General features: G+C 54.6%; 1 protein-coding gene and 1 long non-coding RNA gene across 4 annotated transcripts; one reads left to right on the top strand and one right to left on the bottom strand.

Moving 5' to 3' along the window:
* The first annotated feature begins 5,011 nt into the window (after positions 1 to 5,011).
* Positions 5,012 to 26,016, top strand: LOC135284560 (calcium/calmodulin-dependent protein kinase type IV-like). Of its 3 annotated transcripts, none has more exons than XM_064396138.1 (12): positions 5,012 to 5,429; positions 5,803 to 5,930; positions 9,565 to 9,643; positions 9,929 to 9,991; positions 14,198 to 14,280; positions 14,360 to 14,432; positions 17,095 to 17,185; positions 17,278 to 17,352; positions 18,396 to 18,471; positions 19,420 to 19,546; positions 21,212 to 21,364; positions 23,006 to 26,016. In XM_064396138.1, exons 2-12 carry the CDS (start codon positions 5,833 to 5,835, stop codon positions 23,720 to 23,722), a joined length of 1,635 nt encoding a protein of 544 aa, XP_064252208.1. In that variant the 5' UTR covers positions 5,012 to 5,429; positions 5,803 to 5,832; the 3' UTR covers positions 23,723 to 26,016. The 3 variants fall into 3 exon arrangements, with proteins under 3 accessions (XP_064252208.1, XP_064252207.1, XP_064252209.1); XM_064396137.1 differs by having other exon boundaries at positions 5,013 to 5,435; XM_064396139.1 differs by lacking the exon at positions 5,012 to 5,429 and adding an exon at positions 5,494 to 5,573.
* On the bottom strand, positions 25,386 to 27,391 carry LOC135284587 (uncharacterized). The gene is made up of 2 exons (XR_010349869.1): positions 27,311 to 27,391; positions 25,386 to 25,596 (listed from the first exon to the last, which is right to left on the bottom strand). It is a non-coding gene; the product is annotated as an uncharacterized LOC135284587 (long non-coding RNA).
* Positions 27,392 to 27,561: the final 170 nt, after the last annotated feature.

Raw genomic sequence — 27,561 nt, 5'->3', positions numbered from 1 at the left:
GGTATTGTTTGGCCGCAGCCTTAGTGATCCCTGCGCCGGGGCTGTGACTGACACAGCTTTGAGGCTCTAAGGCGTATTTTGAATTTCTAAAACCTCTCAGGAAGTCCCCGGGGTGCCTTCTGCCATTGTCTTGTTTCTCCTTTCGCCTTTTTCCCTTTCCACCCCGAACCCCTCCTGCATCCCCCACCGCCTCCTCCCCCTTTTTTTTTGCCCCTTCCTCCCCCTAATTCCAACCCCTCAATCCCTGACACAACCCCGGGGTTTTTTTTTTCCCTTTCCCCCCATGTTTATGCTCCAACTCTCTCCGGAGCTGCTCAGCCACTTCACAAACACGATTTAAAAAAAAAAATAAATTAAATAAAACAGAGAAAAACTAAATAAAGCTCTAAAAGTTCCCAAATCCTTGATCCGCCACGGAGAAGAGGAGCTTTACTTGTTTGCTTTTAATCAGCTGACACAAACCCCGGGATGTGTTGAAAAATAATAACAGTAGAAATAAATCTTCCAGCGAGTCATAATAGAAATAAATCTTTCACCTAATCTTAATAGAAATAAATCTTTTAGCTAATCTTAATAGAAATAAAGCTCTCAGCTAATCTGTGGTGAGCTTGTGTCCATCCCGCTGCCCACACTGCTCCAGCCGTCCATCCCCATCCATCCCCATCCATCCCAACCATCCCCATCCATCCCAACCATCCCCATCCATCCCCATCCATCCCCATCCATCCCCATTCATCCCTGCTGGGGTCACTCAGAGTGACCATCCCACAGGATCAGGATGAGGAATTTCCCTCTGGGTGGACTTTTCCCAGGCAGGGAGAGCAGAGCCCCGTGCCCTCCTCGGACCGAGCCGCTCCCAGCGCAGGCTCCGGGCTCTGCCCCGTCCCCGTCACGTCCCCCGACCCCTCCGGGCTCAGCACTTTATAACCATTTCCCATTTCCAGTCTTAATCTTATAAGAATGAATTGAGAATGACCAGTGTAAATACACAGGTGCCACTGGGAGCAGAAAGCACTCTTTAATCTCGGATATGAAAACAATTCCCTGCTCCGCGCGCTGGCAATCAGCGAGTGCCATCAGCGCCGCGCTCTCCCCGGGAACACGAGAGCTTATAAATATGAATTAGTGCAGAGAAAATCTACTCTCTTACCTAAAGCTAAATGTTATCTGGGTCCCTTTCCAGCAGTGGCTGACATTTCCAGAGTGCTTTTAGTCACATCTGCGGGAAGACAACTCATTTCTTGTCTTAAAAAAAAATAAAAAATAAAAAGAGAGGGAGAAAGGGAAGAGGGAGGAAGTGGAGGAGGATGCAGGGAGGTGATGGGAAAGAGGGAATGCTGGATGCCTGAGCCTCCTCTGGAAAGAGGAGATGCTGGGTGGGCTCTGGGTTGGCTCCTGGGGATGAGGATGGAGCGGCTGGGGAAGCCAAAGCCCCGAGGAGGTGGCACAAGGTGGCTCTCAGGTGCCACCTGAGAGAGGCCCCGGAGTTTGGGTGCTCCTGGCTGGGGTGCTGAACAGCCCTGGGGTGGCTCAGAGTGCCTGCCACTTGCTGGGGTCCTGTTTGGGATGGGACACGAGGAGTGGGGTCCCCAGCTGTCCCCAGGAACAGCGACAGCATCCAGTGCCACAGGAACAGAGCCTTCCATGGGATCGGTGCCCACAGCCCTGGCACGGACCCCCTGGGGTTGTCCTGGGTCAGGGGAGACTGGGAGGGGTCCCACAGGACCCTCGTGTGCCTCTTCCCAAAATCCTGGTGACCCACGGCCGGGCAGGGCTGGAGCAGCACCCGCAGGGCCTGACCCCAGAGCAGCAATCGGTGCTGGGAACATCCCTGGGGACACTGGAACATGGGAAGGGTCAGCACCCCAGCCAAGGCCCTGCAGAGCTGGGGAAACTGAGGCACGGCGTGGGAGCTGTTCCTAAATCCCGCCTGAGGGGGTCTCCTTGGAAAGAGAGGGGATGAGGGGGCAGGGGGGCCCTGGGCGTCCCCAGCCGCAGGACCTGCCCCAGGCTCGGGGTTTGGGATGCTCCAGCAGCATCCCGGCCTCCAGCACCTCTCCCGCCCCTCTCACCCTCAGCACCTCTCCCTCCTCTTTCACCCCTGGGATCTCCAGGGACCCCCAGAAGAGCTCCCCAAAGAAAAGCCCCCCAAAGCCCCCCGAGGGGCCGGCGATGGGGCAGGAGCCGCAAACCCCTCCCCGTGCCCGGCTGCCTCGCCGCTCTCCCGCAAACGCGGCTGCGAGGGAAGGCTCCAGAGCCCGGCCAGGCTCTAATGGGATGCTTAAGCCGCCTTTTAGGTTTTTAATGAGCGGATCCCGGCAGGAATGCTAAACACGGGCAGGTACAGCCCTGCCTCGCCGGCAGCCGCGCGTGTTCCCGTGTCCTTGTCTGGCTCAAGTGAGCTCTGACCTCATTTGCTTCGCGCCGTTCAATTAACGAGGCGAGCGGCGCTGGGGGGAAGGGGGGATGCCGGGGGGGGGTCACCCCGTGTATTAATTTCCATTTTATGTTCCAAACAATTGAGCAGCACACGGCGGCAGCCGCTCCCTCGCGGGGCCGTTCTCAGACTCCGCTCTGCCCGCGCTGGGATTTGCCCCAGACCCCCAGCCCGGGGGGTTTGGGGGTTTGGGGGGGACCGTGGGGACCCCGCTGCAGCCTCGCCATCCCGTTTTCCACCCAGGAAGGGCCGTTTGCAGGGTTTGGATAATGTCCCTCCATCTTGTGCTTCATCCGGAACATCGATGGCTGCCAATGAGACAGAAATGATTGGGAAAAGGGCGAGAGAGGGAGAGAAATGTTTCCCGGGATGTTAAAATAGCCACTTCAGGCACCTAAATTTATGCTGCTCAGAAATGGATTTTTAGTCCGGGGTAATGAGAGAACAAAATAATTAATTCCTCTCCCGCAGACAAAAGGCTGGAGGAGCAGATCCAGCCCCAGCGTCCCATAAACCCGGCAGGGAACGGGACAATTCCCGCTGCCAGCAGCCGGATCTGCACCTTGGGAACGTGTCCTGGCCGGGGACTGCTGCTGCAGAGGGCACCCCCCACCTCAGCAGGGATTTTGGGGCGCTGGGGTCGGGGGCTGCCCCATTCCCATCCCCATTTCCTGCTGTCCAGGCTGATCCAGCGCCGTGCCCCATCCCGTGCCCACCCATGGGTGTCTGTGGGTGCCAGACCCCTCGTTAGGAGCCCAGTGATGAGATTTCCAAAGGGAAGGAGCTGCCTCCCCTGTGCCAGCACAGCCCCCCACTCTTTGGGGATGAACGGGGGGATTGTGCTTGTTCGGGATGGAGTGATAAATATTAATTATGCAAAGCAGCCTCTCCAGCCCACCCTTGTCTCCACAACATTCCAGGACAGGGAGAGACGGAGGCAGAGTCAATTAATTCATGGAGCAGGTCACTCCCTGTACGAGCATCCCTTTCAAAAGGGAGTTGCAACTGGAGGAGATCAAGCAGGGCTGAGTTTGCCTCCCTCAGATATGATAAAATATTCTAATAAATACTTGGGGAGCCCATGACAAGGAGAATGTTTTGTGCTGGTGAGACCTTCATGGCAGAGCCTTTTGGGGGTCTCCTGTTTGTGCTGAGGGATTTGGGGGGTCCTGAAGCATCCTCAGGGCCTGTCTACCCCTCAGTCTCACCTGAGGGTCACTGTCCTGTGGGATGCTCTCCCTATTTCCAATTCTTAAAAGAAAAACATAAAAATCTGCTGTTTCCTTGCCTTGGATGCTCAGGAGGGATTTCCTGCTCCCCTGGCTGTGGGGAACACAACACCCCACAGGCACCCCACAGCCTGGGTGGCCCCAGGCACAGGGACAACAGCACCCCAACCCTACCCCACTCCCACTCTGGTCCTGGCCCCACTCCAGCCTCATTCCTGTCCTTTTCCCAGACAAACCCCAGCCCTATCTTCACTCCCACCCCATTCCTGGAGCTATTCCATCCCCACTCCCATCCCATTCCCACTCCCATCCCATCCCTGGCCCCATCCCATCTCCTTCTCTATCCCGTGTCCATTCTGATTCTGTTCCTGGCCCCAGTCCCAAACCAAGTTTCACCCCAGCCCATCCCCATCCCCATCCCCATTCCCATCTCATCCCTGGCCCTGTCCCAACCCAACCCATCCTCACTCCCATCCTATTCCCAGTCCCAGCCCTGCCCCATCTCCATTCCCTGTTCTGGGCCCCACCCCAATCCCAATCCCACCCTAAACCCACCCAAGCCTGGTCCCATCTCACCCCCACCTCCACTGCTCATCCCCCTCCTCCAGCCGGGCACCACCATTCCCAGTGCCATTCCCACCATTCCCAATGCCATTCCCAGCCTATTCCCATCATTCCCAGTGCCATTCCCACCATTCCAGTGCCATTACCAGAGCCATTCCCAGTGCCATTCCCACCATTCGCGGGGCCATTCCCAGAGCCATTCGCGGGGCCATTCCCAGTGTCATTCCCACCATTCCCAGTGCTATTCTCAGAGCCAATCCCAGCGCCATTCCCACCATTCCCAGTGCCATTCCTACTGCCGTTCCCACCATTCCCAGTGTCATTCCCACCATTCCCAGCCTATTCCCATCATTCCCAGTGCCATTCCCACCATTCCCAGTGCCATCCCCAGCGCCATTCCCACCATCCCCCGCCCACTCCCCCTCCAGTCCCGTAACTCCATCCCTCTCCAATCCCAACCTCAGCCCAGCCCCCTCCCATCTCCCCCCCGTTCCCATCCGGTGGGCGACGGCGTCACCGTGCGGCCGCTCCGGGCAGCGCCCGCGCCCCCTCCGCCCCGCGACCCCCGGCACCGGCGGGGCGCAGCCCGGCCCGGTGGCTGCGGGTGTCCCCGGGGCGTTCCGGTGCTCCCGGGGTGCCCCCGCGGCGGGGCCGCCTCCTGCCGGTGCGGGGCGCGGGGTCGGGGCCGCCCGGACCCCCGAGCGCCGTAGCCCCGGGGGGGCGGGGGGTGCAGTGGCGGCGCCGGGCCGGGGGGTGGCACGGCCGAGCCGGGCGGGAGCGCGGCGGAGCCGGTGCTGCTGCCGGGGAGGCTCCCGGTGCTGCTGCCGGGGAGGCTCCCGGTGCTCCGCAGCCGCGGCCCCGCGTCCCCACCTTCCCCTCTCCCTGCTCCCGCGTCCCGGCGGCCCGGCAGGCTCTCGTCGCCGCCTCCCGGTGCTGCCCGGTGTCCCCCATCCCTGCCTCCTCCCATCCCGCCATCCCGGCAGCCGCAGCCGCGCCGCCCGGCATCCTCCGGTCCGCTGCCGAGCCCTCCTCCCATCGCCGCGTCCCTGCCTCCCTCCATCTTCCCATCCCTGCATCCTCCCAGCCCCGCCGGGCCCCCCGAGCAGCTGAGCCCCGGTCTGGGGAGCAGCGGGGGCCCCGCGGGCTCGGGACCCCCCGGGGATGAGGCAGCGCCGGGGGGGACGCGAGCGGCGCCGCAGGTAACGGTACGTGCCGGGCCACGACCCCACCCCAAAATTACCGGGGGCGTGCGGAGGGCGGGGGGGGTTCGGGGGGGCTGCAGGAATCGGGGTGAAAAGCAGCCCGAGGGTGCCCGGCCTGCCCACTCTGAGGACCCCAAAAAGGTGGGAAAAGGGGGAGGTGGAAAAAACCGGGGGGGAAACATCCCGGAGCGGGGGGAATTATCTCGGGAAAAGCATCGTACGTGCCGGGTGGGAAGGGGATTTGTGGTTCCGTGGCGCTCGATAATCCCGAGCTGGTTTTTCCCGAGCCATCTGGGCACTGGGGGGGATTGGGTGGGGGTGACGCGGGGGGGCTGCGGCCATCCATGCCGGGGTCTCCCCTTGCCCGCAGCTGGAGGCAGCTCGCAGCCCCCAGCCCACCATGCCGTCCTCCAAGAGCGAGAGCGACTTCTGGATCGATGGATCCCACCGGGAGGCGGCACTGGAAGATTTCTACATCGTGGGCCCCGAGCTGGGACGGTACCGGGCGGGGAGAGGGAACGGGGAGGGGCAGGAGACCCCCGGGGGTGGGAGAGGGTCCTGGAAGGGCAGGGTGGGGAGAGGGCAGGGTGGGGAGAGGGATGGAGGGAGGCGGGGGGGATGGAGGGATGTGGGGGGGATGGAGGGATGTGAGGAGGGGTGAGGAATACGGAGGGGATGGATTGGGGGGGTGGAGGGATTTGGGGGAGGGGGATGAAGGGGAATGGGGGTGAAGGGATGCAGGGAGGGATAGATAGGAAAGGATGGACGGATGTGGGAGGAATGGATGAGGAGGGATGGAAGAATGGAGGGATGCAGGAAGGGCTGGGCAAGCAGGAGAGAAGGATGGATGCAGAAGGGCTGTGGAAGGATGGATAGGGGCATGGATGGGGACAGAGCCTCCCCTCTGGCGCTTGGCCTGTGCTGTGATGCTGCAGCCAGGGTCTGGCAGTGCTCCTAAGGGGTTTGCAGGTGGGGCTGGGGGTCCCTGGGGCTGTGGAGATGGATATTCCTCATTCCATATAGTGGGATCGTGGGGAGACCCTTCACTCCTCTGAGCACCCCAAGGCTTTGGGGGTGGGCCATGAGGGTCCAGCCTGCAGCAGCCCCCTGCAAAGGCCTGGCAGTGCCAGCCTCCACAGAGCCTGCATTCCCAGCTCTGGATTTGGCTTGGAGAGCCCATCTGAGGGCGTGATCCCGGTGCCCCTCGGGCAGGGGGTGCCAGGGGGTGCCAGGAGGCTGTGCTGGGAAGGTTGATGATCCTGTTTGGGGGGGCTCTGGGCTGTGCCAGGGGGTGGCAGCTCTGCCTCGGAGCCCTGGCTCAGAACAGGGGGATCTGGTGATTCAGACTGGGCCAGGCCCAGCTGCCTCTGGCTTTCCATCCTCAGAGAATCCTAAAAAGCAGCAGTTTTGGGGAAAGCAGGAATTGAAGGGTTTGTATCAAGGTGTGGCCACATCAGTCCAGGGCTTGGCAGCTCTGCACAGAGGGATGTAGGACAGAAGGACAGGCCTGGAACCCCTGGAATCCATCCATCCATCCATCCATCCATCCATCCATCCATCCATCCATCCATCATCCATCCATCCATCCCTCCATCCATCCATCCATCCATCCATCCATCCATCCATCCCTCCTTCCATCCATCCATCCATCATCCATCCATCATCCATCCATCATCCATCATCCATCCATCCATCCATCCATCCATCCATCCATCCATCCATCATCATCCATCCATCCATCCCTCCTTCCATCCATCCATCCATCATCCATCCATCCATCCATCCATCCATCCATCATCCATCTATCCACCATCCATCCATCCATCCATCCACCATCCATCCATGCATCCATCCATCCATCCATCCATCCATCCATCCCTCCATCATCCATGCATCCATCCATCCATCCATCCATCATCCATCCATCCATCATCCATCCATCCATCCATCATCCATCCATCCATCCATCATCCATCCATCCATCATCCATCCATCCATCCATCCATCCATCCATCCCTCCATCCATCATCATCCATCCATCCATCCATCCATCCATCCATCCATCCATCATCATCCATCCATCCATCCATCCATCCATCATCCATCCATCCATCATCCATCCATCCATCCATCATCCATCCATCCATCCATCCATCCATCATCCATCTATCCACCATCCATCCATCCATCCATCCATCCATCCATCATCCATCCATCCATCCATCCATCCATCCACCATCCATCCATCCATCCATCCATCCATCATCCATCCATCCATCCATCCATCCATCCATCCATCCACCATCCATCCATCCATCCATCCATCCATCCATCCATCATCCATCCATCCATCCATCCATCCCTCCTTCCATCCATCCATCCATCCATCCATCCATCCATCCATCCATCCATCCATCCAGTTTCAGCACCAGGCTTAAATCAAGCTGCTCTCAGTCCTGGAGCCATCCCGTGTTGGGATCCGGGTGGGATTTGGGCTGCTGGGAGCCCCTCCCCACGCACAGCCCTCCCTTAGAGCCCCTCCTGGCCAGGCTGGACCCAGCTCCAGCCGGGAAGCCCCGGGGAGCAGGAGAGGGATGGAGGGAACCGCACAGGGATGTGGGACAGCGCGGAGGACCCAGCCCGGGGCTGCTCTCACACCGGCCACACATTCCAGCCTCCCAGCAAACCCCATCGCTCGACATTTTCCAGTTCATCTGGAAAGCAAATGCAATTATCCCCCGTCGCAGGCAGGGCTGATTGGGGATATTTATTTGAGGCCTTGAGCGGCGGCGGCGGGGCCGGGGGCGAGGCGTGGCGAATTCCGGCAGCGCTGCCCTAATTGGGGACGCGTGAGGGGCAGCGCCAGGGGCACAGCGGGCACAGGAGCCACCCCGAGCCCTGCTAAACGCCGAGCCGAGCGCTCCTAAATGATCTCGTTAGCGGCGGGAATCAGGCTGGGGATTGTCCGTGCGGAAAAATGCAGAGGGAGGGCGAGAGGCGGCGGATCCTGGCTGGGATTCAGCCGCGGACAGCGGGTGGAGGGTCCTGCCCCGTGACCAGCTCGGCTGGGAAATTCCAAGGATAACCTCGTGGCTTCTCCCGCTGGAAGAGCGCTGTCGTGGCAGCGATGCCGTTTTGGGGTCAAATTGCAGCTTTTTGCCCTTTTTCCTGAGCTGGAGCAGGTGGTGGCCGCCCCCCCCAGCTGTGACAATCCGTTTCCAAATCGCTTTTTGTTTGTAAGCCGAAGTTTCGTGGAGAACGTTTGGCAAAAGGGAGGAATGTTTTGAAGCTGGGCGGGGTCGGGCTCCTGGATCCCGCAGCATCCCGGGCCACGCTGGTACCCGGCGCTGCCGTTGCCATGGCAACGCCGTTCCCAACTCCAGCCGCATGAGTTGCAAAATCTCCTCCGGGTTTGAAGACAAATCTCTCTTTCAGGAGAGTCCCCGGGGTGTTGGTGGGCTCAGGGGAGGTTTTGGTGTGAAAGTCGGTGGTTTTGGGGTCTGATCTTGCCGGGCAGCTCCAGGCACAGCCAAAGCTCGGTCAAACGCGGCCGATTCCTCGGGGGCAGGAATTAATCTGCCGGGCAGGGAGGTGGAATTGCAAACGAGCCCCGGAAGGGCCGGGGGCGCGGGGCTGATTTCACCGTCCAGCGCTCAGGAAACGCGATTAACTCGAGCTGCGATCGCCGCCGGCTGCGGGGCGCGGTGGCCGCGGTCCCCGTGTCACCCGCGGCGGCTCCAGCTGGGAATGGGCTGGGATGGGGCCCCGGCGGTGTCGCTGCTGTCGCCGAGAGGCTGCGAGAGGGGACACGGCGGCTCCGTCCCGTCCTGAAAGCGGCTAAAGGATTTAAACCCCGTGTGGAATTCGGGTTTAATTAAAATAATCTCAGCCGGGAAAGCCGGGAAGGACGCGGGAGGGAGTGCGGGAAGGGGATGTGGGATAGGGATGAAGGGGAGGGGAATTCAGGAATGGGGGGATGCAGGAGGAGCAGGATCCATGAAAAGTGAGATCCATGAAGAGCGGGATCCACGCTGAGCTCCCACGGCCTGGCACTGCCAAAGGTGCTGCTGGGGGGCACAGGGAGAGCGGGACCCCCAGCTCTGTGCCAGCCTCACGTCCCCCCTCCCTCCAGGGGAGCCACCTCGGTGGTGTTCAGCTGCCAGGAGAAGGGCACGGGAGCTCCCTACGCTGCCAAGATCCTGAAGAAAACGGTGAGTGGGGCAGGAGAGGGGCTGGGGATGGGCAGGGGGAGCAGCAGGAGCTGGGGGGAGGGCTGGTGGTGTCCCCTCCCCTGCCCCTTGGCACCAGGATGGGTGAGGGGCTGGCACTGGGCATCACTCCCACAATCTGGGGGTCCCACATGGACAAAAGCTGGGATTTGGGGTGGGGGAGGGCTCTGGGACAGCCATGGAAATGTTCTGGGGGTGATGGGGGGGGTCTCTGCGGGGTGGGGAGCCAGGCCTGGCAGCACAGGTGACACAAACTCTGCTTCCCAGATCGACAAAAAGATCGTGAGGACGGAGATAGGGGTCCTGCTGCGGCTCTCGCACCCCAACATCGTGAGTAGGACCCTGGTGACACAGCTGCCACCTCCCTTAGGGCCGGGTCCACGGCTGCTGGGGGTGGCTTTGCCCTTAACTCAGCCTGCTGCTGAGGGAAGGGCTGGAATGTCCTTGTCCTCACCCTGTCTTGGTGCAGGGATGAAGGCAGCACCCCATGGAAAACTCTCCTGCAGGCCGTGTTCCCTCCTGTCCCCCATGTCCCCTCCTGCACCTCGTGTCCCCTCCCTGCACCTCGTGTCTCCTCCTGCACTCCATGTCCCCTCCCTGCATCCCATGGAAAACCTTCCTGTCCCCCGTGTCCCCTCCCTGTCCCCTCCTGTCCCCTGTGTCCCCTCCTGCACCCTGTGTCCCCTCCCTGCACTTTGTGTCCCCTCCCTGTCCCCCGTGTCCCCTCCCAGCCTCGCTGACAGCATCCAGGTGATTCCCTGTCTCTGCCACCTGACATTCCTGCTCCTGCAGCTCCTTTGAGCTCTGATATCCAAGGCCAAGGACCCCCCCCCATCCTCCCCCCTTCCCACAGCCTGGCTTGAGATTCCCACCAGGCAATTTCCATGGAGGAGATCAAATGAATCCCAGGAAAATTGCCTGCCTGTAATGAATCCTGCCGGGGGTAGATGAAAGGGGGGGCCGTGGGGCTGGGGCTGTGTCCTGCCTGCTCAGCACTCCTGGGATGACAGGAGTGGGGCTGGAGCAGATCTAACCCAGCCAGGACCAGCAGAGCCCCCCTGCAATGCCAGGGGCTGGGGGGCTCCGTGCCCCCCACCTCCCAAAAAAGGCTGGTCCCCACTGCATGGCTCCTGGGAAACTGCAAAAGGATCAGGGGGACACCTGAGTTAAGGAAATGACGGGGAAAAGGCACCTGGGAGCTGCTGCGGGGCTGAGGCTGGGACAGGCCCTGCTCCTCTTGGGATTGTGGTCACGACATCCCTGGGACATTGTCAGGACATCCCTGGGACACTGTCAGGACGTCCCTGGGACACTGTCAGGACATCCCTGGGACACTGTCAGGACATCCCTGGGACACTGTCAGGACATCCCTGGGACATTGTCAGGACGTCCCTGGGACACTGTCAGGACATCCCTGGGACACTGTCAGGACATCCCTGGGACTGTGGGGACACCACTGGGACACTGTCAGGACATCCCTGGGACACTGTCAGGACATCCCTGGGACATTGTCAGGACATCCCTGGGACATTGTCCTGCCATTTCCCAGGCTGCAGCATCCCTCAAACCCTGGGCACGGCCGCTCCCAGCCCATCCTCCTCTGGAGAAGCCCAAAACTTTCATTCCAAGAGATGAAGCCAAGAGAAATCCCAAAGATCCCGAAAACAGAGATAAAGAGGTCAAAGCACTGGGGACAGGTTGTCTCTAAGCCTCTCAGCCAGCTCGGCGTGGGCCCATTTTTGGGGTGTTTCAGTGTTTTTGGGGCAATTTGGTGCTTCAGCCTCTTCCACGGAGACATTTCCCCAATCCCAGGACGTCTGGGCAGACGCAGGGATGAGAGCCAGGATGGGAATCACACACTTGGAGCAGCCCAGGTGGACGGGAAGAGGCTCCTCTCTGATGTGTTATCAGGAACAGCACAGAAAATCCAATTTCCTCCCTCCCCTCTCCAGGCAGCAGCTCCTCAGAGCCACGGAGGAGGATCCAGCCCGTTGGAATATTTAAATCCCCGAGGTTTCCGTGGGGTTCTGCTCATCCCAGGCTCAAGTGATGTTTGAAGAGGAGCTGCTCTGCTCCCTTATTGACGCCGGCGCCGCTATCGTGCGGCACCGACCTCGGCAGCAGCTGATAATAGGATTGTAAACTTTTGAAGTTAATAGGAAAATTATAGTGCTCCGTGTATTATTATAATGCAATAAGCTGCCACATAGTGTCTCTCACCCCGCGGGGGATCACGGCTTGTCACCCAGCCTGGGAAGGGAATGATTAAAGCCCCATGAAATTCGCAGTGTCACAAAAGTCTTAAGAAGCATGAAATTCTTGGGTTTCCATTTTCGTAAAAAAAAAAAAAAAAAAAAGAAGAAGAAAAAAATTGCATTTGGACGTCGCTTTAAGAGAGAATTGTTAATTCCAGATGGGCTGTGGAGGCACAAAGGGCTCGTGTGGGAGCCAAAGCACAAAAAGTCAGGAGGAAAACACGGGTTTGGTGCCTCTTCTGCTGCAGAACAGCCCAAGGGACTTTTCCAAAACCTTGATCCCAGAGTGGCCGTGGCCGTGCAGGTGTGCCTGGCTCTCCCTCACCCCCTCCCAGGGGTGCAGGATCAGGATCCATCCCATGGGATGCAGCTCCCACACCACAGGGCTGGACAGAGGCTCCGAGGTGCCCATGGAGCTGCAAAATTCCAGTGCTCCCAAGGAGCTCCTCTAGAAACAAGCTGGGAGATGTGAAGAGGATCAGGGCTCTGCACGTTCCCGGGTTCATCTTTAATCCCCGTTAAGTGAGCGAGGCTGCTGCAAAGAGTTCAAAAAACTCAGGTGAAAACAAATCAACAGGGGGAAAAACCAAACAAACAGAGGAAGGAAATGTTTGCCCTGGAACAACCCTTTCCACTCTCCCTGATGGCCAAAGTCTCCTCCCAGCACAGCCAGGATGCATTCCTGCATCCCATATCCCACACCCCACATCCTATATCCCATATCCCATATCCCATATCCCACATCCCATATCTCACATCCTTCATCCCATATCTCGTATCACACACCTCACATCCCTCATCCCACATCCCATGTCTCATATCTCACATCTCACATCTTTCATCTTTCATCCCATATTCCATATCCCACATCCCATATCCCATGTCTCATATCCCACATCCCATTTCTCACACCTCTCATCCCATATCCCATGTCTCATATCTCACATCCCACAACCCATATCCCACATCCCATATCCCACATCCTTCATCCTACATCCCATATCCCACACCCCATATCCCATATCTCCCATCCCATATCTCACACCTCACACCTCTCATCCCATATCCCATGTCTCATATCTCACATCCCACAACCCATATCCCACATCCCATATCCCACATCCTTCATCCTACATCCCATATCCCACACCCCATATCCCATATCTCCCATCCCATATCTCACACCTCACACCTCTCATCCCATATCCCATGTCTCATATCTCACATCCCACAACCCATATCCCACATCCCATATCTCACATCCTTCATCCCACATCCCATATCTCACACCTCACATCCCTCATCTCACATCCCATGTCTCATATCCCATATCCCATATCTCATATCCCACATCCTATATCTCACATCCCATATCCCATATGCCACAGCCTATATCCCATATCCCATATCTCATACTCCATAGACCACACCCCATATCCCATATCTCACCCCTCACATCCCACATCCCATATCTCATATCCCATATCCCACACCCCACACCCCATAATCCCATGTTTCATATCTCACATCCCACACCCCACACCCTACAATCCCATGTTCCATATCCCACACCCCACACCCCACATCCCACACCCCACACCCCACAATCCCATGTTCCATATCCCACACCCCACACCCCACATCCCACACCCCACACCCCACAATCCCATGTTCCATATCCCACACCCCACACCCCACAATCCCATGTTCCATATCCCTCATCCCACACCCCACACCCCACAATCCCATGTTCCATATCCCACACCCCTCATCCCACACCCCACAATCCCATGTTCCATATCCCACACCCCTCATCCCACACCCCACAATCCCATGTTCCATATCTCACATCCCACACCCCACACCCCACAATCCCATGTTCCATATCCTACACCCCACACCCCACAATCCCATGTTCCATGTTCCATATCCCACACCCCACACCCCACAATCCCATGTTCCATATCCCACACCCCACACCCCACAATCCCACGTTCCATATCCCACACCCCACACCCCACACCCCACAATCCCATGTTCCATATCCCATATCCCACACCCCACACCCCACACCCCACAATCCCATGTTCCATATCCCATATCCCACACCCCACACCCCACACCCCACAATCCCATGTTCCATATCCCATATCCCACACCCCACACCCCACACCCCACAATCCCATGTTCCATATCCCATATCCCACACCCCACACCCCACAATCCCATATCCCACATCCCACACCCCACACCCCACAATCCCTCCTCTCACCCCTTCCAGATCAAGCTGAAGGAGATTTTCGAGACGCCCTCGGAGATCGCGCTGGTGCTGGAGCTGGTGACGGGGGGAGAGCTCTTTGACAGGTACAGAGGGGCCCTGGGGGTGGATCCCGGCGCGAGGAGGAGGAGGATGGAGCGGGCTGAAGGCTCCGTGTGCCCGCAGGATCGTGGAGAGGGGGTTCTACAGCGAGCGGGACGCGGCGCACGTGGTCAAGCAGATCCTGGAGGCTGTTTCGGTAACGTGGCCCTGGGACAGCCCGGGGGGGGCCTGGGGGGCACCGGGGGGGCTGCAGCCAAATATCCCTGGGGAGAGGGGCCTGGAGCTGCACTGATCCCAAATATCCCTGGGGAGAAGGGCCTGGAGCTGCCCCCATCCCAAATATCCCTGGGGAGAGGGGCTGGGAGCTGCACTGATCCCAAATATCCCTGGGGAGAGGGGCCTGGAGCTGCACTGATCCCAAATATCCCTGGGGAGAGGGGCTGGGAGCTGCCCCCATCCCAAATATCCCTGGGGAGAGGGGCCTGGAGCTGCCCCCATCCCAAATATCCCTGGGGAGAGGGGCCTGGAGCTGCCCCCATCCCAAATATCCCTGGGGAGAAGGGCCCAGAGCTGCCCCCATCCCAAATATCCCTGGGGAGAGGGGCCTGGAGCTGCACTGATCCCAAATATCCCTGGGGAGAGGGGCCTGGAGCTGCCCCCGTCCCAAATATCCCTGGGGAGAAGGGCCCAGAGCTGCCCCCATCCCAAATATCCCTGGGGAGAGGGGCCTGGAGCTGCACTGATCCCAAATATCCCTGGGGAGAGGGGCCTGGAGCTGCCCCCATCCCAAATATCCCTGGGGAGAGGGGCCTGGAGCTGCACTGATCCCAAATATCCCTGGGGAGAGGGGCCTGGAGCTGCACTGATCCCAAATATCCCTGGGGAGAGGGGCCTGGAGCTGCACTGATCCCAAATATCCCTGGGGAGAGGGGCTGGGAGCTGCACTGATCCCAAATATCCCTGGGGAGAGGGGCTGGGAGCTGCCCCCATCCCAAATATCCCTGGGGAGAGGGGCCTGGAGCTGCCCCCATCCCAAATATCCCTGGAGAGAGGGGCCTGGAGCTGCACTGATCCCAAATATCCCTGGGGAGAGGGGCCTGGAGCTGCCCCCATCCCAAATATCCCTGGGGAGAGGGGCCTGGAGCTGCACTGATCCCAAATATCCCTGGGGAGAGGGGCCTGGAGCTGCACTGATCCCAAATATCCCTGGGGAGAGGGGCCTGGAGCTGCACTGATCCCAAATATCCCAGGGGAGAGGGGCCTGGAGCTGCACTGATCCCAAATATCCCAGGGGAGAGGGGCCTGGAGCTGCCCCCATCCCAAATATCCCTGGGGAGAGGGGCCTGGAGCTGCACTGATCCCAAATATCCCTGGGGAGAAGGGCTGGGAGCTGCCCCCATCCCAAATATCCCTGGGGAGAGGGGCCTGGAGCTGCCCCCATCCCAAATATCCCTGGGGAGAGGGGCCTGGAGCTGCACTGATCCCAAATATCCCTGGGGGAGAAGGGCCTGGAGCTGCCCCCATCCCAAATATCCCTGGGGAGAGGGGCTGGGAGCTGCACTGATCCCAAATATCCCTGGGGAGAGGGGCCTGGAGCTGCACTGATCCCAAATATCCCTGGGGAGAAGGGTCTGGAACTGCACTGATCCCAAATATCCCTGGGGAGGGGCACCCAGTGCTTCCCTCATCCCAAATATCCCTGGGGAGAAGGGCCCAGAGCTGCCCCCATCCCAAATATCCCTGGGGAGAAGGGCCTGGAGCTGCACTGATCCCAAATATCCCTGGGGAGAGGGGCTGGAGCTGCCCCCATCCCAAATATCCCTGGGGAGAAGGGCTGGGAGCTGCACTGATCCCAAATATCCCTGGGGAGAGGGGCTGGGAGCTGCCCCCATCCCAAATATCCCTGGGGGAGAAGGGCCTGGAGCTGCCCCCATCCCAAATATCCCTGGGGAGAGGGGCCTGGAGCTGCCCCCATCCCAAATATCCCTGGGGAGAAGGTTCTGGAGCTGCCCCCATCCCAAACTCCTCATTTGTCCACCCTCCCTTGGCCTTCCAAAGGCAGCACTGGGAGAGGATGGATCTGCTCTTAGGGGGGATGGAGAGGAGGAAGGAGGAAGGAGGAAGGAGGGAGGAGGGAGGAGGAAGGAGGAAGGAGGAAGGAGGAAGGAGGAAGGAGGGAGGAGGAAGGAGGGAGGAGGGAGGAGGAAGGAGGAAGGAGGAAGGAGGGAGGAGGAAGGAGGGAGGAGGAAGGAGGGAGGAGGAAGGAGGAAGGAGGAAGGAGGAAGGAGGGAGGAGGAAGGAGGAAGGAGGAAGGAGGAAGGAGGAAGGAGGGAGGAGGAAGGAGGAAGGAGGAAGGAGGAGAGGGAGGAGGAGGGAGGAGGGAGGAGGGAGGAGGGAGGAGGGAGGAGGAAGGAGGAAGGAGGAAGGAGGAAGGAGGGAGGAGGAAGGAGGGAGGAGGAAGGAGGGAGGAGGGAGGAGGGAGGGAGGGAGGAGGGAGGAGGAAGGAGGGAGGAGGGAGGAGGGAGGAGGGAGGAGGGAGGAGGAAGGAGGAAGGAGGGAGGAGGGAGGAGGAAGGAGGAAGGAGGAAGGAGGAAGGAGGAAGGAGGAAGGAGGAAGGAGGAAGGAGGAAGGAGGAGGGAGGAAGGAGGAAGGAGGAAGGTCAGGGCCGCTCTGCATCCCAGAGTTTCCATGGCAACAGGAGGGTTTAAAAACCAGGAACTCCCAGCTGGCATCGGATCCACCACAGCGGTGGCGGGTCCCCAGTTGGTGACAGGTCCCAAATGGCTGCTGCCACCTCCCAAATTCCGTCTGCGGCCGTTCCCTTCCTTTCCACATTCCACTTTTCCTCTTTTCTGCAGTATTTGCACCAGAACGGGGTCGTGCACCGCGACCTGAAGCCCGAGAACCTGCTCTACGCAGACCTGTCCCCCGATGCCCCCCTCAAGATCGGTGGGTTGGGGGCGTGCCCGGGGGTCCTGGCACGGGAGGGGATCCCAGTGCCCGTCCCTGATGGCACTGCCACCCCCTTGTGTCCCCGCAAGGTGACTTCGGGCTCTCCAAGATCGTGGATGAGCAGGACACCATGAAAACCGTGTGTGGGACACCGGGGTACTGCGTGTGAGCGCGGGGGACGGGAGGGAGGGAGGGAGGGATGTCCTGGGGAGAGGGAAACTGGGGAGAGGGAAACTGGGAGAGAGGGATGTCCTGGGGAGAGGGAAACTGGGAGAGAGGGATGTCCTGGGGAGAGGGAAACTGGGAGAGAGGGATGTCCTGGGGAGAGGGAAACTGGGGAGGGAGGGATGTCCTGGGGAGAGGGAAACTGGGGAGAGGGATGTCCTGGGGACAGGGAAACTGGGGAGGGAGGGATGTCCTGGGGAGAGGGAAACTGGGGAGGGATGGATGCTCTGGGGAGAGGGAAACTGGGGAGGGAGGGAGGGAGGGAGGGAGGGAGGGAGGGAGGGAGGGAGGGAGGGAGGGAGGGAGGGAGGGAGGGAGGGAGGGAGGGAGGGAGGGATGTCCTGGGGAGAGGGAAACTGGGGAGGGAGGGAGGGAGGGAGGGAGGGATGTCCTGGGGAGAGGGAAACTGGGGAGGGAGGGATGGATGCTCTGGGGAGAGGGAAACTGGGAGGGACATTGTGGGGAGTGGAAATTGGGGTGAGAGGGACATTCTGAGGAGAGGAAAATTGGGGTGAGAAGGAGAGAGGGAGGGACATTATGGGTAGAGGAAAACTGGGAGGAAGGGACATTTTGGGAAGAGGAAATTGGGGTGAGAGGGACATTTTCAGGAGAGGAAAATTGGGAGGGAGGGAGGGACATTCTGGGGAGAGGAAAATTGGGGTGAGAGGGACATTCCAGGGGGTTTTCTCTGCCTGAGGCCGGGCACAGCCTTTCTCCACATTTATCCATTTTTTTCTCCACATCTATCCCTTTCTTCCTCCATATTTATCCCCTTTCTTCCCCATTTATCCCCTTTTTCTCCCCATTTATCCCCTTTTCTCCCCATTTATCCCTTTTTCTCCCCATTTACCCTTTTTTTTACCCCATTTATCCCCTTTTCTCCCCATTTTTCCCTTTTCTCCACACCTCCTGCCGCCCAGGCTGGTTTTTCTCCACTGGAACCCCCCCATGGGTGGGTTTGACCCCCAACTTTTCCTTCCAGCCCCCGAGATCCTGCACGGGTGTCCCTATGGACCCGAGGTGGACATGTGGAGCGTGGGCGTCATCACCTACATCCTGTGAGTGTCACAGCCAGGGGACAAGCGCGGTGCCTTTGTCCCCTCTGGCCCTGCCACAGGGACCTTGAATTATCCAGAGTCCCCAGGACAAAGGAGGAAATGAGTGAATTTGACTCTATGTTTTTAGAAGGCTAATTTACTATTTTATATTATATTTTTATATTATTATTTTATATTACTTTAATATTATAATTTCGTATTGTTTTAGTATTAATTTTGTATTATGGTATTATTTATTTTTATTGTTATTATTTTATATTATATTTATATTATACTTATATTTTTATTTATATCTATATCTATAGCTGTATCTATATCTATATCTATATCTATATCTATATTTATATTTATATTTATATTTATATTTATATTTATATTTATATTTATATTTATATTTATATTTATATTTACATTTACATTATTTATATTTATATTTATATTTATATTTATATTTATATTTATATTTATATTTATATTTATATTTATATTTATATTTAATATTATATTTATATTTATATTATTTTATTTCTATATTATTTTACATTATATAAATAAATACTATACTAAAACTATACTAAAGAACGGAGAAAGGATACAGACAGAAGGCTTAAACAGAATGACAATGAAAACTTTTTCCAGAGCTGCCTGTGATTGGTCATTAAGTAAAAACAATCCACATGAAATGAATCAGTGACCCGTGGGTAAACAACATTCCAAAGCAGCAAAGCACAGGAGAAGCACTCAGCCAATTCTTGGTTTCATTTTCCCCTGAGGCTTCTCAGCTTCGAGGACAGAAATGCTGGGTTTTTCGGGCTGTGACGGTGGCGGGGGCAGGCGGGTGGCCCCGGTGGCGGGGGCAGGCGGGTGGCACCGGTGGCGGGGGCAGGCGGGTGGCACCGGTGGCGGGGGCAGGCGGGTGGCACCGTGCCCACGGCTCTGTCCCCCCAGGCTCTGCGGCTTCGAGCCCTTCTTTGACGCGCGGGGGGATCAGTACATGTACGGCCGCATCCTCACCTGTGACTACGAGTTCGTGTCCCCCTGGTGGGACGAGGTGTCCCCAAACGCCAAGGACTTGGTGAGTGGGGCAGCGCGGCCTTGGGAAACTGCAACGTTTATTTTGTTCTATTTTATTTTATTTTATTTTATTTTATTTTATTTTATTTTATTTTATTTTATTTTATTTTATTTTATTTTATTTTACTTTATTTTATTTTGTTTTATTTTATTTTATTTTATTTTATTTTATTTTACTTTATTTTATTTTATTTTATTTTATTTTACTTTACTTTACTTTACTTTATTTTATTTTATTTTACTTTACTTTACTTTACTTTACTTTATTTTATTTTATTTTATCTTATTTTATTTTATCTTATTTTATTTTTAATTTATTTTATCTTTAATTTATTTTAAATTTTATTTTATTTTAAATTTTATTTTAAATCTTATTTTTAATCTTATTTTTAATTTTATTTAAAATATTTGTTTTATTTTATACTTTATTTTATTGTATACTTTGTACTTTATACTTTATTTTATTTTAATTTATTTTTATTTTATTTGCATTATTTCACTATTTTATTTTAAATTTTATTTTTAATCTTATTTTTAATTTAATTTTAAATATTTGTTTTATTTTATACTTTATACTTTATTTTATACTTTATTTTATTTTATTTTATTTTAATTTATTTTTATTTTATTTGCATTATTTCACTATTTTATTTGACTTCATTTTGCTCCTTTCCTTTCCTTTCCTTTCCTTTCCTTTCCTTTCCTTTCCTTTCCTTTCCTTTCCTTTCCTTTCCTTTCCTTTCCTTTCCTTTCCTTTCCTTTCCTTTCCTTTCCTTTCCTTTCCTTTCCTTTCCTTTCCTTTCCTTTCCCTTCCCTTCCCTTCCCTTCCTTTCCCCCTTACTTTATTGTTATTTATTAATTTATTAATTTTTATTTTATACTTTATTTTATTTTACTTTAATTTATTTTACTTTATTTCACTTTATTTTGTTTTACTTCATTTCCTCTTCTCCCTTTCTTTATTTTTATTTATTAATTTATTCAGTTTTATTTATTTCTTCCACATGTTAATAATTTCTTTTATGATTTCATTTTCATCCCTTTATTTATTAATTACTTTATTTATAACATGGTGATTGTTTATTTTATGATTTCATTTTTATCCATTTATTTATTAATTTCTTTAATTATATTTATTTATCACATATTAGTATTGATTTATTTCTTTATGATTTTATGTTTATGTATTTATGGCAAGTTTACATTTATTTATTACAAATTTTCATTTATTTATTTATCACAATTTGCATTATTGGTTTCACTTATTTTATGCTTTTATTTTTATCTATTTATTGCATTTGTTTATTTCTTTTCATTTATTAACCACATTTTGTTTTATTTCATTATTTTATTTTCACGTATTTACTACACATATTTATCTAATTAAATTTATTTATTTCCCACACATTGCTATTAATTATTTATTTTTCCACGTGAATCCATTATTTATTTATTTATTATGCTGTACTCCTGCTTTCTTTAATTTCCTTTATTTATTCCTTATTTTTTATGATTGATTTTATGATTAATTTTACTTCTTTCTTTCTTTATCCCTTACTTTTATGATTGATTTTATGATTCATTATAACATACATTACATATTTATTATAATTATTTATTCCTTTACTTCGAAATGACAAAAACTTAGCGCTTTTGGTGCTTTCAGGTGAGAAAATTGATCGTTTTGGACCCGCAGAAGAGGCTGACGGTTCAGCAGGCCCTGCAGCACCCCTGGGTCACCGGCAAGGCGGCGAAGCTCGCCCACATGGACAGCACGCAGAGGAAGCTGCAGGAGTTCAACGCCAGGAGGAAGCTGAAGGTCAGGGGGGCCTGGCACCCCCGGGGACGTGTGACAGCGAGGGGACAACAGGGGACACCTGTCCCCATCCACGGCCTGGAAGGGCAGAACGCTGCCAGCACCCTCTTGGAGTTTGCAGTGGTGCCAGGGGATTTTTGGGGTGGATTTTAGCTCCAGGAGGCTGGGGTGGGGTGTTGGGGACAGCACAGGGAGGGGACAGCACAGGGAGGGGACAACAAGGGACAAGTGTCCCCATCCATGGCCTGGAATGCTGCCAGCACCATCTTGGAGTTTGCAGTGGTGCCAGGGGATTTTTGGGATGGATTTTAGCTCCAGGAGGCTGGCGTGGGGTGTTGGGGACAGCACAGGGAGGGGACAGCAAGGGACAAGTGTCCCCATCCATGGACTGGAAGGGCAGAACGCTGCCAGCACCCTCTTGGAGTCTGCAGCGGTGCCAGGGGATTTTTGGGATGGATTTTAGGGAAAGGTTCCTCTCCCCAAGGGTGCTGGGCGCTGAATTCCCTCAATCCCAGCCCTGAGGCCACCAGAGCTCCAGGAGGCTGGGGTGGGATTGTTGGGGACAGTAAAGGGAGAGGACAGCAAGGGACAAGTGTCTCCATCCATGGACTGGAAGGGCAGAACGCTGCCAGCACCATCTTGGAGTCTGCAGCGGTGCCAGGGGATTCTTGGGATGGATTTTAGCTCCAGGAGGCTGGCGTGGGGTGTTGGGGACAGCACAGGGAGGGGACAACAAGGGACAAGTGTCCCCATCTATGGACTGGAATGCTGCCAGCAGCCTCCTGGAGTTTGCAGCGGTGCCAGGGGGTTTTTTAGGATGGATTTTAGGGAAAGGTTTCTCCCCACCAAGGGTGCTGGGCACTGAATTCCCTCAATCCTGGCCCTGAGGCCACCAGAGCTCCAGGAGGCTCGGGTGGGATTGTTGGGGACAGCACAGAGAGGGGACAGTGAGGGGACAAGTGTTCCCAGCCACGGCCTGGAAGGGCAGAACGCTGCCAGCACCATCTTGGAGTTTGCAGTGGTGCCAGGAGATTTTTGGGATGGATTTTAGCTCCAGGAGGCTGGCGTGGGGTGTTGGGGACAGCACAGGGAGGGGACAGCGAGGGGACAAGTGTTCCCATCCATGGACTGGAAGGGCAGAACGCTGCCAGCACCCTCTTGGAGTCTGCAGCGGTGCCAGGGGATTTTTGGGATGGATTTTAGGGAAAGGTTCCTCTCCCCAAGGGTGCTGGGCGCTGAATTCCCTCAATCCCAGCCCTGAGGCCACCAGAGCTCCAGAAGGTTGGGGTGGGATGTTGAGGGTGGGATTGTTGGGATATTATTGTTGGGATATTATTGTTGGGATGTTATTGTTGGGGTGGAATTGTTGGGGATGGGATTTTTGGGATGTTATTGTTGGGAGTGGGATTGTTGGGAGTGGGATTGTGGGGGTGGGATTCTTGGGGTGGGATTGTGGGGGTGAGATTGTTGGGATCCTATTGTTGGGACATTATTGCTGGTTTGGGATTGTTTGGACGGGATTGTTGGGTTGGGATTTGGGGGTAGGATTGTTGGGGCGGGACTGTCATGGCCTCCTGAGCCAGGCCAGGATCTAGGCCGAACACCCCACAATTCCCTAATTCCCTGCCTATCCCTCTCTCCCAGGCTGCCATGAAAGCCGTGGTGGCCTCCGGCCGCTTGGGCAACCACGGCCACCACGACTGCTCCCGCAGCGGCCGCGGCCAGGCCGGACCCCGGGGCCTGGCCCGGCCTGAGGGCACCGGCGGCCCCGAGGCCAGCGCGGGCCTCGGCGCCTTCCCGAGCGACCGCCCCGCCGTGGCCCCGGTGGCCCCGGTGGCCGTGTTCCAGAGTGACCACCCCCTGGTGTTCCAGAGTGACCACCCACCCACATTCCAGAGTGACCAACCACCCACGTTCCAGAGTGACCACCCCGCCGTGGCCCCGGTGGCCGTGTTCCAGAGTGACCACCCCCTGGTGTTCCAGAGTGACCACCCTTCCATGTTACAGAGTGACCACCCACCCACGTTCCAGAGTGACCACCCTTCCATGTTCCAGAGTGACCACCCACCCATGTTCCAGAGTGACCACCCTGCCATGTTCCAGAGTGACCACCCACCTGTGTTCCAGAGTGACCACCCACCCACGTTCCAGAGTGACCACCCTGCCATGTTCCAGAGTGACCACCCACCCGTGTTCCAGAGTGACCACCCACCCACGTTCCAGAGTGACCACCCCACCGTGTTCCAGAGTGACCACCCACCCACGTTCCAGAGTGACCACCCCTCCACGTTCCAGAGTGACCACCCCGCCGTGGCCCCGGTGGCCCCGGTGGCCGTGCCGGGGGCTGGCTGTGACGGTTAACGGGCCCGGAGCGGTGACACCGCCCAGCCTCGGCCGCTCCCAGAGCCCCCAGAGCCGGTCTGGGCTGGGGACATCCTCGTGTCGTGTCCTGCCAGCCCTGGTCGCTGTCCCTGTGTCTGTGCCCGCCGCCTGAGGGGACGAGGCGGTGACTTTTCTTCCCACTCTGCAGCAGTTTGGGCCCGCTGTGGCTTGGGAAAATCCCCAAAAACGAGGCACAAAGAGGATTTTTCCCACCTTTCCCTGCAAAGGCAGCGAGTTGTCTTTAAGGGGTTCTTGTAAATAATCCTGAAGGGGTTTTTTTTTATTTTTCTGGCATAGCTGTGGCATGTCCAGCGCTGTCAGCAGCCCAGCTGTGGGGCTGCTGCTGTGTTAGGAGGGGTTTGAGGAGCTTTGACCCCAAATGTTCGATCCTCTCTGGAGAACATCCCGTGCTCATGCTTCCCTTGTCAGCCCGAGCCCTGGGCTGTGTTTTTTGGGGTGTGCTCCCCACCTTCAGCCTTGCTGAGGATCCCTGCTGGTGGTGGTGGTGGGGTGGTCACGGACTGGGAATGCTGGTCCAGCCTCCCCTTGGCGTTCCAGGTCAGGACTGGCACCATTCCAACACAGGAATTTGAATATTGTGAGATTTTGCCACGTAACTGCCGTTCCCTGAGGGAGGTCAGTGAGTTTATAGCTTTTTCAATTTTTCTTTTTTAATGAAATCAGCAGACAAACTTCTTGAAAAGGATTTTTTTTTTTTTTAAGGCAGGAAAAAAGATAACCATTTGCAGATTTTAATAGAGGGCAAGTAAGCAGACAGCAAAAGCCATATTGCATGTGGCAATTGCAGAGAGCTGGTGGGATCTGCCAGGGTTGAGCCCTAAGCAGCAACCACGACCTGCACCCTCACATTTTGGGCTTAGAACGGTGTGTTCAGGGTAAAACTCCCACCCGGAGGGGAATAAATTTGTACAGGAGGTTCACTCCCCCAGGATGGCGGTGCAGAATTGAGCAGCTGGGGCAGGAAGAGCAAAAAAACCCCAAAATTGGATGTTTTGCAGCAGTGATAGACCTGAGGGTGACAGAGCAGGGTCAGGGGGAGGAAAAATGCATTTTGGGTTTATCTCCAGCATGAACAGAAATCAAAATATCCCCGAGTCAGGATCCACCCCGGAGCTCAGTGGGGTTTGGGGAGCCAAAGACAGAGAGAAATGGGGTGTTCAAGAGGGGTTTTATTGGGAAAAAAATCATGGCTTGGCCAGAGCTGCACTTTTTGAGTTTGAGCTGCCCCAGGGGGAAAGGAAGCTGCTGGTCCCGTGGGACTCTGCAGCATAGGGAAATTCCCCTTTTTTCTTTGCATTTTTGGCAGTTTTTCCCTCTCCTGTTTGTAACCCTGGGGCTGAGCCTTGCAGGGTGCTCAGCGTCCATCCCACCCTGGTGTCGTGTGTGGGACCTGAACTCCGCCTCGTTGTTTCCCAGCCAGGTTTTAAAGACTCTTTTCTATCCTTTGACACGAAATGCTGATTAAAGGACCAGGCTGGCACCCCCAGAGCCTGCAGAGCAGGGAAGAGGCTGAGCAACACTTGCAGAATTCCCAGGAAAAACGGGAATTACACTTGATAAATCAATTACATAAAGTATCCCCAGCAGGAGACAGGAGGGGGCCTGCAAGAAAAACCAGAACTGGAGTTTATCTTTTATTATTCCATATTTAAAGACAGGAAAAATGCACTGCTGGGGTGAGCCCGGGGAGGTGCATTTGGGGCTGATGCTGTTTGAGGGATTATTTCAGTGTGGTAATTATTTCAGTTCTGGCAGCCAGGTGTTGATAAGCAAGCAGAGACAGTGAATAAAGCATCCAACCTCTGAGCCTGGGCTCCCTGGTCACTGTTTTCCTGGGAAAATTCAAGATTGCCGTGGGATGGGTCGTGTGATAAGATTTTAACAGTTTAATAGTAATGAAGTGGTTATTAAAACAGAAATATAATTAGAGTAATAATAATCTGAACAATTAGGATGAGGACAATACAAGACAATAAGAAACAAAGAGTAATGGATGTCTGGGTATCTTTTTCTGGGCAAAATAAGCCCGAAAAAGGACCCACGTTAAGAGAGGATTAACCCTTAAAAGCAACAGCCTATTTCATATTTAAACACCTCATACATGGTGCATAAATTCCATTTCAACACAGGATTTTGTCTGGTCAGTGCCAACTTCTTCCTCTGAATCCTGACAGCATTTTCATGGCTGAGCAAGGCAGGAAGAAGTTATTTTATCCTGATAACGGGGCAATAAATTCTCCTTCTCTGAAAGATTTAGGAGTCCTGTGGCTGCTATTTTTGCTTTAGACAAAAACCATTTTACACAGCATAGTTTCTATTTTAACATGATGTTATAACCTAAAACTGTATTTAACACGCTACTTAAGGAAATTAATACGGCATCACTTTCTAACTCAACACATGTAATATTGATGTTAATATTTGCCAAATGCCAATCATAAAATACACATTTTTCACCCAGGGACACTTTCTAGAGCGTCCCAGGCTGCTCCAAGCCTCATCCAGCCTGGCCTTGGACACTTCCAGGGATCCAGGGGCAGCCAGGCTGCTCTGGGAATCCCATTCCAGGAATTTGGATTCTGGGGATCCCGTTCCAGGAATCTGGATTTTGGGGATCCTATTCCAGGAATTTGGATTTTGGGGATCCCATTCCAGGAATTTGGATTCTGAGGATCCCATTCCGAGAATTTGGATTCTGGGGATTCTATTATAAGAATATGGATTCTGGGGATCCTATTACAGGAATTTGGATTCTGGGGATCCCATTTCAAGAATTTGGGTTCTGGGGATCCCGTTGCAGGAATTTGGATTCTGGGGATCCTATTTAATTCAAAAAATTTGATTTCTGGGGATCCCATTCCAGGAATTTGGATTCTGGGGATCTTATTCCAGGAATTTGGATTCTGGGGATTCTATTCCAAGAATTTGGATTCTGGGGATCCCATTCCAGGAATTTGGATTTTGGGGATCCTATTCCATTCCAGGAATTTGGATTCTGAGGATCCCATTCCGAGAATTTGGATTCTGAGGATTCTATTATAAGAATATGGATTCTGGGGATCCTATTACAGGAATTTGGATTCTGGGGATCCCATTACAGGAATTTGGATTCTGGGGATCCCATTTCAAGACTTTGGGTTCTGGGGATCCCGTTCCAGGAATTTGGATTCTGGGGATCCTATTTAATTCAAAAAATTTGATTTCTGGGGATCCCATTCCAGGAATTTGGATTCTGGGGATCTTATTCCAGGAATTTGGATTCTGGGGATTCTATTCCAAGAATTTGGATTCTGGGGATCCCATTCCAGGAATTTGGATTTTGGGGATCCTATTCCATTCCAGCAATTTGGACTCTGGGGATCCTGTTCCAGGAATGTGGATTTTGGGGATTCTATTACAAGAATATGGATTCTGGGGATCCCATTCCAAGAATTTGGATTCTGGCGATCCTATTCCAAGAATTTGGATTTTGAGGATCCCATTCCAGGAATTTGGTTTCTGGGGATCCTGTTCCAGGAATGTGGATGGGATGCGCCCCGGACTGACCCTGCGGGTGATGGTGTCCGGTGTCCGGTGCCCGGTGTCCGGTTCCCGGTGTCCCCCGCCCACAGCCGCGCTCGCAGCTCCGTCCAGCCCGAACCGGCCCATGACGTCACAGCTCCCGGCTATGACGTCACTCGCCCCGTTGCCATGCCGCACTCCGCCCGCCCTCCCAGACTGGGCGTGGCTTCCGCCCAACTAGCCAATAGAAGGCGGAGTGGGCGTGGCTAAGGATGCGGAGTGCGTTCTGATTGGCT

The sequence above is a fragment of the Passer domesticus genome, chromosome 21 (genome assembly GCF_036417665.1).
Source record: "Passer domesticus isolate bPasDom1 chromosome 21, bPasDom1.hap1, whole genome shotgun sequence".
Taxonomy (NCBI): domain Eukaryota; kingdom Metazoa; phylum Chordata; class Aves; order Passeriformes; family Passeridae; genus Passer; species Passer domesticus.
Note: the sequence above shows the minus strand (reverse complement) of the source record. Positions and strands in the feature narration are given on the sequence as shown.

Bases quoted from the DNA above. Each gene is read 5' to 3' on its own strand.
- LOC135284560 (XM_064396138.1), top strand. From the start codon at position 5,833: ATGCCGTCCTCCAAGAGCGAGAGCGACTTCTGGATCGATGGATCCCAC. The intron at 9,992-14,197 runs GTGAGTAGGACC...CACCCCTTCCAG, and splicing joins GGCTCTCGCACCCCAACATC to ATCAAGCTGAAGGAGATTTT. The intron at 18,472-19,419 runs GTGAGTGTCACA...CTGTCCCCCCAG, and splicing joins GGCGTCATCACCTACATCCT to GCTCTGCGGCTTCGAGCCCT.